The sequence below is a fragment of the Argiope bruennichi genome, chromosome 8 (assembly GCF_947563725.1).
Source record: "Argiope bruennichi chromosome 8, qqArgBrue1.1, whole genome shotgun sequence".
Classification (NCBI taxonomy): Eukaryota; Metazoa; Arthropoda; class Arachnida; order Araneae; family Araneidae; genus Argiope; species Argiope bruennichi.
In genome coordinates this window covers 27,350,778-27,364,072 of record NC_079158.1, presented here as the reverse complement: position 1 = coordinate 27,364,072, position 13,295 = coordinate 27,350,778, and the positions used below count along the sequence as shown (strand labels likewise).

Here is a 13,295-nt window from a genome sequence, read left to right as displayed (position 1 = left end):
AGCGAGCCTATTTATCTGGCATCTTAAGACAACGTGATCATTCATTTGCTTTTGGAAAAAATTTTTAGCTCATTTTAGTGCTGTATTGTTATGAAAGTTATTAAGGCTTCTCTATACATTAACAAAATTTTTTAGCTGATCTTAATGTTGCATTGTTATGAAAGTTATTCATGCTTCTTTATACATTAATAAAATTTTTTTAGCTTATTTTGATGTTATTTTGTTATGAAAGTTATTACTGCTTCTTTATACATTAATAAAATTTTTTTTAGCTTATTTTGATGTTATCTTGTTATGAAAGTTCTTAAAGCTTCTCTATACATTAACAAAAATGTTAGCTTATTTTAACGGTGTATTGTTAAGAAAGATGTTAATGCTTCTCTATACATTAACATATATTTTTACAAAATGTTATTTTAATTGAAGATAATATACAAAAATAATTTCGTTTCATTTGCATTAAATATTTTTTCCTATTATTTACATTATATGGAGTTTATAAGTTATATTCAAATTCTATTCAATCATAATACTGAGAAAAAATGCTACGAAACTTTATCTATTAGAAAAACAAATCATAAAGAGAATTTTGTCGATGTTTAACAGCTCCAACTGGATGCTTTCCGTTTGTAAAGAAAAAATTGGAGCTTCAACGACAGAAGTGCTTCGGCAGTAGTTCAAGTTATATTTATTACATCCCGATTTCAAATTACTCGTCAAAGCATCGCTTTCTGACACTTCCTTGATTAATTCCTTCTTTTGATCTCGTCTCATGTGAATTTTTTTTTTCTATAGATGAAGAATTTATTTCTGGGACAACAATTCTCTAATTCCGAAGATGTGCAATGCTGATATCGCCGAAAAAAAATGTAATAGAAGGAGGTTTGTAATCTGCATTTAATTCTTTGCACCGTTGATAGCAAAAATTTTCTTTCAAGGAAGATATCAAATATAAATTCTATCTGTATTTATTCTTCTGTAATAAAATTTTTTCTACAAACTTTCAAGCGTAGTAGTTTTAACAAGTTTTTAAAAAATGTATCTTTTCCTATGTTGGAATTCCAACGAAGCAATTGGAATTTGTGTGTATGCATTGAAAGGCAGAAGGATTAAAAGAATATGATTAGCCTGTTGCCAAATAAATCAACTTGTAAAAACATTCAAATTCTGGGAATTATGTTTAATATATATATATATATATATATATATATATATATATATATATATATATACAAAAGTATTAGAATCAAGTTAATAGTAAAAACAAAAATCAAATAAAAATTAAACCAAAAAAATTATAAAAAAAATATAAAAAAAGAATCCGGCCTGAAGACTTTTTCAAGGGTCACCCTCAGGCAGGGATTCAAAGAAAGGGATTTTTTCTGTGAGGACATACAGACATTGTTTAATAATGATTCCTCGTGACCCGAAAATCCCCTGAAATTATGCTCAAGAGATAATATACCATTTTAACAGAAAGGAAATACAAAATAACAAATTAGAAAAAAAATACTATGAACTATGATTTTTGAACGGAACTCTCTAAATACTATGAAGTTCTTTTTTGGTTTTAGTTTAAATAGGTAATAAATTTTAGTTGCGATTTCGAAACTGTTTTGTTTCGTTTTCAAACTTTTTCTTACTTTAGATTGGTTACTCTTATATATATATATATATATATATATATATATATATATATATATGTGTGTGTGTGTGTGTGTGTGTGTGTGTGTGTGTGTGTGTGTGTGTGTGTGTGTGTAATGATATTTTTAAATCTAATTTAAATTCTTATTAATTTCCTACATTTTCTTAATTTAACCCGTATTAACTAAATTCTAAAATGCTTTCATATTTCCTGATCTAATTCTCACTTTTTATTTCATTAATTCTGCACGCACTTTATAAAACTGCTAACTTCAAAATTTACTATCGCTCCAAGTGTATGGATAAAATGCTTTCATAATTTAATGCTCTTTTTTTACAGATACTTAAATTTCCCTGTCTTAAGATTGCTTTGCACTTGTATCGCGATGTAAATGAACGCCAGTAGTATCATCGCTTCTTGTACATAAAATGCCTCCTGTAGTGAAATAAGCCGATGTTTTAAAGATTCAAAAGTTTTTTCTTCTCGGCCATGTATCTGCTGCAATATGCTTATACACACACACGCGCACGCACGCACGCACGCACACGCACACACACACACACACACACAGGCGCGAGAGCGTGCTTGCATATATTTATATATATATATAAACAAGAGTGAACTATTTTCTAATTAATAGGTTTTTTGAACGGAATTTTCTAGAAAAAACATTTTTGGAATTCTATCATGGGGAAATAAGGAGTAATCGTCCAATTCTGCATAACTCAGATGTTGAAGTGAAGCCTGATTTCGTGAGATTAGAAAATAATTATTTTTAGAATTATAACACACAATTATCACACATGCATACAAGTATAAAAATATAAAACGCACGCAAATAAACATAAACTTTGATAAAATAAATTTTTTTTATCTTTTTAAAGAAACAATAAAAAAAATAGTAATACAATGAGCTTGATGTTATATTAAACAAAATATTATTATGAAAATTTTACAATCACAAATATAAAAGAGATTCTTTAACAAAAAACAAGCGTTTCAGATTTTTTTTTTCGTTGGGAAATAACAACTCGTAAGTAAATAATGCAACTGTTTATCATAACTGCATCTGAAGATCTTCTATCTTAAATAAAAATAAATTCGTAAGCATTTTCTCTTTTATTTGTTCCTTTTTCAGTCATTTTTGCTGGTAATCAACGGCTGACAGCCTTCCAATTCTTTGGGGAAACGGGAACCTTCTACTGTTATATTCAGAATATTTTATATATCAGGATTTGAAATTATTTAAACAGGTCCGATATTTAAAATTTAAAGTTTTTGAATTTATTCGTAAAACGACGCTTTACGAATATTTCTTTTCATTTTAGTATTCTGAGATGTATAAAAACATTATTTTGTATATGGCTAGTTTCATAAATCTAAATAAGAGGAATTTTTTGAATAAAAATCATTAACTTCCTGCTGATTGTGTTTTACTGTTAAGAAGTTTTTAAGTTAACTTAATGGACCTTTAGGTCATTATTCTTAATAAAATATCACTTTCTTCAAGTTTTTTAATGGACTGATATATTTCCGATTTTATCTATCTGCTCTATAGAAGCAATCAGCAAAAAGACGTTCATCGTGCGTGTTCGCATCTACATATCTGTTTGCTTTCATTGCGTGCTGTGCTGTACGGCGTCAAGTTCAGAGACATGAAGAATTCATTTCTGTCCGATGTTTGTCCATGTAATGAAACAAACACTATGCACGACCTTTCTGACAAGAGAATATAACTTTTTTTATCCTTTTAATTCCTTTTTGGTTTGGGACACAAATCATAGATAGGAAACTGAATAATTATTTGCTTCATAAAGAAGTTATAATCTTATTTCGAAATAACTCGCAGAATGCTTTTTGCTGTTTCTATTTCTAGATTAACTTCATTATGTGGAGTTTATTAATTGAACCAAATGCTATTCTTCTTGATTTATTTAATGATCTGAATTGGCAGAATCACTCTTACCATTTCTATTTCTAGAATAATTTCATTATATGGAGTTTATAAAGCAAACCAATGTTATTCTTCTTGAGTTGTTTAATAAATTTTCTCGCATACTCTTTAACAAAAATGCCGTAAACCCCCCCCCCCTTCTGCGCTTAAAATTATGGACCTAGGGGTCGGCTGTGAGCAACAAGAGAGCTGAACAGATTTTTATTTTCAGAGAAGTGAGATTCGTATTACATTAAAGAAAATCTATACATTTATATTAATTCTCTGGCACAGCCGCATAATAGTTACGAAATATCGATTCTTGACGTAAATATTTGGCTCAAATGGGATAAAATTTTAACTACAGGTAATTCAAATAACGCTGTTAACATTTATTAAATAAAAAAAATGTGGAATTTTGCAACAGTCGCCCATATGAAGAATACGTGGTAGATTAAAGGCCACAACTTTATTTCATAGATGTGAAAACATTTTTTGCTGTTTGGATTTGGAGTTAAGAATAGGATATAGTTTTGCACTTACTCCTGCGTGGTTGTTTTTAATTTATTTTGTGGTTATGCTTTTTGAACGTAAAGTGCTTATCAGATGTAACTTCAAGACAGATGGTATCATTATTCCATTGAATATGTATCCTTAAAAATTGGTGTGGGTGTTGCAGTTAATTGCTAACTTGGCAGAAGAGCTCGAAGTAGACGACAGGAACTATAGGCTGACATTTGCCAATAGTTTTGATCGCTAGAAATAAGCTTTTCTTACGAATCTCAACAATCTATTATATTATTTAAATGCCTTTCTTTTTTAATGAGAGAATTAAAAGAGGCCGTTGTCCCAGCTATAACCTATTGTATATTGAACACTAGCCCTTTATCCTGTAAAGTATAACAGAAACTTAAATATTTTCATCTTAGGTTGTTGTAAGATTTTAAGAAATATGCCCTAAGTCACATGTCCTGTAAATAAAAAGATGGCGAAACATACTGCTAGAAAATTTTACAGAGAATTCAGAAACAAACAAACATAAAAAAGAGTATTTCTTGTTTGAATAGTTCATATGCTACTTAGTACGCATTGATGTATATATTGTGATCTTAAAAATATGAATTTAGCTTTAATGAAGAATAAAAATGTGGCTTACAAAGAAAGTTTTAAATTCATTTTATACTCAAAATATTTCGGAATTACCTATTGTAATTTGATACAAAATAGTAGCATGTGTTCACAGTTTAAAAAAATCATTATCTGAAATGACTCTCCTCCTCCTATAGTTCAGTTAACCGGGGTTGTATTGTAAGTATATAAATCAAGTCTTAATAACGCCTGACTCTCTTTAGTTGCCAAAGTAACATGATATGAATATTACTTAGAAATGCTAATTTTGGAGAAAACATAAATTTAAAATAAAAGCGGTGGTTTAATCTAACAGTTTCAATAACTCGCATTTAGTAACTGCGTTTTTTTAAATATTTTTAAATAGAGATTTCTCATCAATTAAATGAGGGTCAAATGCATCTGAAAACATCAAAATAATCTATCAAAGGACATGGAGAGGGAGCAACATTTGGACAAGAAAAAGTTATTAGTCCTTTTTGCAAAAGATTTTAAAATTTTTTTGTTCATTATTTTTATTTAATTACAAAAATTAGTTGTTAAGTGATCGAGTAATTTAATATACTCATCTTTTGAAAGCTTATATGAAGCGCAAGTTTTTTATTGAACTGATCGTTTATTATTTCAGTAATAAATAAATAAACTTACAGAAATGTATCATATTTTCAAGCCAGAGAGTAATGAGAAATTAATATGGACTAATACATTTCAACATGCAGTTAATATTAAGAATTTTTTTCAAGAATGTGGATGTTTGCTTGAATATGCTGACGTCAGAGCTTAAAATAATTGCATTTGATCTCAGATTGTATCCCATTTAATTTAAATTTCATTTACAAATAATTTAATTTTGATTCCCGTTAATTTTTATATCAATCTTTATTCGATAAGCACTTTTCTGCTTTTTAATGTCAATTTAAATAATAATCTTCTGAGAAATTCATTTTCTATTCTAAATATTTCTATTTTCTTTACATTTCTTTTTTTTTCTTACCATTTTCAGAAGATTTGATTACCCACTTGTTTCACTATCTGTACATATTGCAACAAAGCTTCTGTTTAACGTTGCAGTAAAAAAAAAAAAAAAAAAAATTAAACTGTTAAATTTATTTCAAAACCTCTTCAAATAATGTTGATAATTTACATTTTTTTTTGGTGTTTAGAATTCACATGGAATTTCTCAATATAAAATTTTTAACTTTTAAAAGTCATTAATAATTCTAAAACTGAAAACAGTAGAAGTTCGGTAAAAAGAATAACATCATTTTGAATAATGATTGAAAATAGAAACCAATGAAAAATATTTGCATAATCAAATTTTCTTAACAAACTCGAAAATATAAACTGCAAACTATTGTATTCACGCGTAATTTTTCAAAAACTCGAGGGTATCTCTCATTTCAGAGAATAAGTAATCAAGGAAAAAGTATTTACACAGAAGTTCGCATGTCGGAACTTTTAAAAAACTTTTTAAATTTTTTAATACTTTCAAAACATGAAAGCAAAATTAAAATTTTAAATAAGTAATTACCATATTTTATGACGAGTGGTCTTGAATTATGCGTAATAAGATCTCTAAAAAACTAAAACTCGGAAAAACGCTTTAAAAGAACTATAAAATGTTAGTAATTTTGATTTAAAAAAAAACAAAAACTTTGGGATTAACTTCAAAATTTAACAATGAATTGAAAAGACATTTTTATCGCATTAATTACATTTTAACTTAATTCCAACAAAAATCTTCAAATCAAATAAAACTATCAAAACTTTGTATTACTAATGTTATTTGATTATTGCAGTTCAAACAAAATATCATCATTACCAATTTCAAATTCTTTTTGATCATCATATGAGTACCAGACTCACCATATGACTAAAAATGTCCCTAGATCCATTAGCTTGATACATCCTGAAGTACACGGATCTCATCTTTATTTCACCAATAAAAAGCAATATGTATGTTGTTGTAAATGCTAATATTATTTGGTGATTGCGATTCAAACAAAATGTCATAATTACCAATTTCGAATTCTTCTCGATGATCATGCGTGCATACGGGATTCATCATATGAAGAAAAATATCCCTAATATCATTAGTTTGATATATCCTGAAGTATATGGATGTTATCTTTATTTCACCAATAAAAAGCAATACATATGCTCTGTTTTGATTGACCTTATACTCTCAAATAACAATAAAAATCAATATGAATGTGTAGGTTTCTAATCGAAACACACCTTTGGACTTGAAATAAGAAATTTGGAGCAAAAAGTTTTTGAATGCTGAAATGTACAACCCGAATTTTTTTTTCAAATGTTACGCATAAATTTAATTAATTTAATATTTAGATAAGACTTCCATGATTTTCAATAAGAAATTTTACCACACACATAATAAGGTTTATATCATCATAAAATTTCAAAATTTATTTTAATGATTTCAATGTAAACGTTGCGCAAAGTTTTCTTTAATTCTGATTAATTAAAAATATTTCTATATAATAATTCAACAACACTTTTCTTTATTGAAATGCAATAAATAATTTTTATCGTTTCTACTAACTGATCAGATTCTTCTCTTTAACTATTATTATTCTATTCTATAAGAATGTACTTTTTAATCTTATCAGGCAAATGTAGTGCATGTGAAATCAAGTTGAGGCTAAATGTCCTCCAGTTGGTATGTTGCGGTAGTTTGGTGTCGGGATGTCGGTTCAAGCATAGTCCTCGTCATCTAACTAATGTTCAAAATTGTGAGATATGTTCCAAGATATCCCCAGTGTTGTTTAAAAAAAGAGACGTAAATACAACTGACCTAAAATTTGCTTTATCAGTCCTGTCGAGCTAATCAGTTTATTTGCAAAATTTGATTTTATATTACATGATTAAATAATAATTAATAAATAATAAAATTAGGTCATATGTAATTGAATGATGTCATGAAAAATGCATATTTTTTATATGCTATTACTTAATTTGACTTCTTTCACACTGATAAAGATGGAATTTGTGTAATTATTTATGCTACAAAATTGCTGAAATTTTGTGCAGTTTCAGTTTTTTGATAAAAATATGAATTTTTTGTGATTTTTAAAGATTTATTAATAATTGATCACTAAATTTTAATTTCATAAAAGTAACCGTATCGGATAATGAATTTGAGAAAAATAGTTGTGTGATTTCTAAATAATGAATGACTTATGAATTATAAAATGAAAATTTTTTTTATTTGGTATTTTAAATGGATCAAAAATTTAAATATTACACACATAAAAATTTGTCATATTGGTTCATTCGATGTTATTATTAAGATGAACCGAAATTGGTGCTATTTTTAGGATAAAAATTTTATTAAATGGCTTGACATCAAATAAAATTAATTACTATCAATATCGATATTTGCGTATTTTCATTAAAGGAAACAAATTCGTATGTTCCGTATATAATTATTGTGGCAGTAATATCAACAAAGGAATAAACTTATATTTACGGTGATAAGAAAAATGCATGATATTTAATTCCACTGAAAAAATATTACTGTAAATATAAAACTCATTAATAAATATCAAGAATTTTTTCTCTTGATTTGCTATTATACAATATATTTTGGGACAATCCATGAATCAGATATTCTAAATTTTCCGAACATGAAATTTCGCAAGAAAATTTCGGATTTCTATAAAAACGACGTAGTAATTCATTACTAATTAGACATTAACAATACGCACATATGAGTAATATGCGCAAAAAAGCAAACCAATAACAAGAATTGCACTCTCTCCATCAAAATTTCATCATATTTTCTTCTGAAACCTCACCTGTGGAAACCACGTGCATCAACCAATTCGTTAATTTCAGAATATTCTAGTAAATATCTTAAGTGCTATTTTTTAGTTTCCGCTTTTCTGCGCTTTCCCATCGTTAAGTGTCTGCGCAACTTCCGTGCGCATCTTGAATGCCTCTCATTTCGTGATTGGAGCAGATTATATAAAGAGCATCTCTGTCACCTCAACTTCAATATTGGAAGAGATAAGTTTTAGCGCGCGATAGTTTTCGTTCACTTTCAAGTTATTCAGTTATCATCCATTATTTTCTAAGCCTTGTTATTTTTCGGTCATGCGAGCTATGCTCTCAGCGTTTTGTGTGGCGGGAGTTCTCGCCACTGTTGTGTCCAGTAGTCCTTTATCCAGAGAAAAAAGGTAAGTGCTTAGAATCCCTTTTCTTGAAATTTTAAAGAAAAAAGTTTAGTGCATTTGAATTTCTCTTTCTTAGAAATGTTTTTCTTGAAATTTTCTCATAGAAATGTATTCAATTATTTTGCGATACGTTCGGAATATTTCATTAGCTTTATAATGTTTACATGTTGTCTTATCCTCTGTAAATTTCGTGATAAAATTCGAATAAAAAATGCGTTGTGCTCAGAATATAACAGCTACAACTAGACCAAAAGTTTCGAAATTAGACAACTTCTTGAGTAGCCCGCGCATAATATAAGAGCATTTTTCCTTAAAAAGGCCTAATTTCACCAATAAATTTTTTATTAATTTAAAATTGTTCGAAATGTTAATGTTTTATCTCAGTAATTTTAGAACACGTTACAACTTTAGAATACATTTTTATATCATTTAAAAAAATTGTTTTTCTATGATATTAATTTATTTCGATACAATTGTTTCTTTTATTTTAATTATTTTTCAATATTAATTTTAACGTATTTTATTATAATGCTTTTTACTGCTATAATGAGATTAAAATAAATTTTCTTTTATCAAATCTTCTTGGAACGTGCTTTTGCCATTGTTACCGCTATGATAAAAAAGTACTTATTTTAGACATTAATCCTAAGGTAAAATTTCCATTTTCATTCTTATTGACACGATATTGTTTTATACTGGTTTTATTTCTCTAAATTAAATGATAATTTTCTTTTAAGATAAATTTTCTTTTATCATATCTTCCTGGAGCGTACTTTTACCATTGTTACCGCTATGATAAAAAAGTACTTTTTTTAGACATTAATCCTAAGGTAAAATTTCCATTTTCATTCTTATTGACACGATATTGTTTTATACTGGCTTTATTTCTCTAAATTAAATGATGCAGAAATCATTAAATTTATAATATACATACGGAATGCAACGGCTGATGCAATCAAGGCGGGCAAAGACTAAACAGGAGTATCATGCCTAAAACATAATCATGCTTCACAATGCTTTGAATTAGAAGTACGAAATTAAATTTTAAATTCTTTTTCATGAAAACTACTTTATGGTTTGTGAACTCTTTAAATGTGTTTTTGAATTTCGTAAGAATAGGTTTTATACTATGGATTCTCGATTATCCAGTGGAAACCCTATTGTCTGTGAGAAAAACTTCTTCAGTGTTAGAGAATTATTTGAATTTGAAGCATTTTATTATAATTTTACAAATAAATACATTGAATTAAAATTTTTTCCCTTTTATCATTACTCGGTGTTTCCTTTTCTTATTTTATTTTCTTAATGCATAAGTATTCATGGGGACGCAAAACTTTTTTTATTTATTCATGAGTCTTGGAATATTTTTCGATTCCACACACAGTGATAAGTAATAAAAAAAAAATGTGATGAACTTGTACTAGATGAATAATGTTTTTTGGATTCTAAATCAATTTCAATGCTTTCTAGCTATTTTAAAATCACTTTATATGTACTAAAATTATAAGTGTTTATCATTTTTTATATTTTTATTACTTATTACACACTTTAAAATGTGTTTTATACAATTTGGAATTGTTTCATGTTTCCAATTGCTATTAAATAAAGGCTAAAATTTAGATTCTAATGTAATATTTCCTGCCCAAATTTTTACCTGGTTAATGTAAGAAATATGTTATTTTTATAGTTATAGAGTTATTTCCCTAGAAATTATTAATATTCAATTATGAAATTGAACATAATTTTCAAGAAATGTTTCAGATTTCAATTATAATATTAAAAATGTACAAGAACAATCTATGGTTTAATTAAGATGTGTATATTGAAATTACAACTAGAAAAAAATGTAGATATTGCTTATAAGTTCTTAAATTTACTTTTGAAGTAAAGTTAGCATCTTTGTCCTGTTTTTCAAAAATTTACCAATTTAAAAAAATGCCTTCACTTCGAGAAATATTTTTTTAGCAGTAAAAATTTTAAAGAATTTTTCAATGTCCATGTTCTTTGTAACATTTAAGCAGCATTTATGGAATAGTTTTATAATTTCTCATGAGGATCTCAGCACATATAATCTTTTTTATCTTATTTATTAAAGAAATTTGTGCAAATTAAATAAAAAAATATTAAATAAATAAAACAAATTATTTCAACTCAAAATAAAAAAAGGTAGGGATTTTTTTTTGTATTTTCGTAAATTTAATATAAAATATGTAATCAAACGTTCAGTTTCTCTCTTTTCTGAAAATTTTTAATTGAATTAATTTAATTAATTCACTTAATTAATTTATTATTAAAATAATCAGTTATTTGAATTGTATTCATTTTGATTTTCCAAAATTCATAATATATAAAAGTTTATTGCTTTAATTTATAACAATAATATGACAAACTGATGTAATAGTTAATTTAAAAATTTACTTAAAAAGTTTAAATTGTCAACGATAACTTATTAATTCTAATTATTTCACACAATTGGAAAAATGAAATTTGTCTTGCGAAAATGGATTTTCAAGAATACTTCCGAAGTGAATAAGGAAAAGTTTAGGAACGCCCTTCTACAGAACGTAAACCAGAAAGCCAATGCATATTAAACATTAATTTATGGTTTTGAAAAGAATTCAAGATCCACTAACTATGGAGATTTGAACAAAGTGCTTTCAATATTTTATTGCATTCATTTTCAAAAATGCATGTATAGAACAGAGTAGGATTAACTTTTGTGTGGGGCTTCGTCCCCCTCTTCTTTTTTTTTCAAATGCCAAGAAACATTTTTTTAATTGATTTTAATTTAATCTCTATGTAAGCAGCTTTTAAGCAAATACATATTGACAAATTGAAATGTACAAAAACCAAACGTTTTATCAATGATACACTTCAGACTGTTAGTTTCAATAATTTCACATTTTGTCTTTATCTTAAAAATGTAAAATTAAAAGTTTTAAAATTTAATTTAAAAACTTTGATTCATTTTTTTACAACAAGCCTGCAAAAAATATTATACAATTCTCTTTATCGTACTCCAAACACTTAAATACAAAGTTTACTAGGACTGTTGATTTTTGAATCAGTCTGCCAACATTGGAAAAAAAAAACTGACTAGCAAGTGACTTTGGAAATAATAATAAGAAATAATATTCTAATGCTCTAAAATTTAAATGATATTTGATTTTAATTGTTAGTTTGCTCTATCTAGGTGAGTTTTGGTATTTTCCGGTCTTAGTCAGGACCCTTAGATATTATAATACACTTTTAATAATCTGATCAATTTAATTTTACGTTTCTATCCTTTTTTTCGATTTAATCAACTAGTAAATGATTTAGTTTATATTATTAATAATAATTATTTATAAAGATTAATTTTTAATGATTTATTTTAATAACTCAGTGAAAATGCTTTATTTATTTATTATGACTCATGTGTACGGGATTTCCACGTTTGTACTCAATTTTATTTAAATAGGTGCATGTTGTTTATAATTATTGTTATAACTAAGTAAACATAATAACGCAGATAAGAAACTTCATCAGTTGTACTTAAAAAGGTGTTAATGTCATCCTAATGTTTTATAATTTATAAAATTTGCATTTTTTAAAAAATCTATTTATTTGGCAGCTAACATTTTCTTAAGCTTTTCCCTTCCTTTTTCGAATTCAGTTGATAAAAAATTAAAATAGTGCTATTTAAGACTCGTGCCATCAAATGTTTGCATAAAAACGTACATCCGCGAAGAAAATAAAATCAAATTGCAATCACTGTTTACACGCATTTTCTCTAAAGAATTCTCGAAACTCTATACTCTTTTCTATCCTGTGACGTCTGAAAGTGTGGTATTCAGTTACTCATTCACAACGATAGAAGCCGTCAACATCGCATTCCTCTTTTTCAAGGAGCTTATTCAGATAAGGTGAGGGTGCTTCGAACCAGGGGTCATCGTTATCTGACCTTTGCTCTTTCCATTTACTCCTTTCGTACAGCTGATATCGCAGCATATCGCGATCGTCAGTGAACACTGTAGTTTACCTAAATGACCGGAAAGAACTCGCGAATGCCAGAAAATTAAATTGGACAGTGAAGACAACCTAGTTCTATTTTTCAAAAGTATACAATGAGTATTCTAAATTTTTATTCTCTGATGAAAGCAGCCGCCATAAGAGGCTCTTGATTAAAACAAGTCTCGCTCCCACCACCTTCTGAAAAAAATCAGGTTTTTTTTTATTGGTTTTAGTTTAATCTCTATAAAAGCTGCTGTTAAATAATAGAAATATCAGGAGTAATTGTTGCAAAAAAATATTTACTTTCAAGGTCACATACAAGAAAATTGAATTTAGTGGTCCGCATGTAAAAAAATTAAATTTAAAGGTAATTTCTAACAAAATGGTAAAATAATTATAA

The 13,295-nt window shown here is 27.2% G+C and overlaps 2 protein-coding genes across 2 annotated transcripts in view; one reads left to right on the top strand and one right to left on the bottom strand.

The window, feature by feature from the left end:
- The window catches only part of LOC129980810 (stathmin-like), a 154,468-nt gene that overhangs the window by 102,488 nt on the left and 38,685 nt on the right, over window positions 1-13,295 (bottom strand). The gene's annotated exons all lie outside the window — the stretch shown is intronic.
- The window catches only part of LOC129980809 (transforming growth factor-beta-induced protein ig-h3-like), a 63,286-nt gene continuing 58,671 nt past the window's right edge, over window positions 8,681-13,295 (top strand). The window contains exon 1 of the mRNA XM_056091192.1: window positions 8,681-8,905. Coding sequence (XP_055947167.1) covers window positions 8,823-8,905 — 83 coding nt within the window. The 5' untranslated portion in view covers window positions 8,681-8,822. The remainder of the gene's footprint in view (window positions 8,906-13,295) is intronic.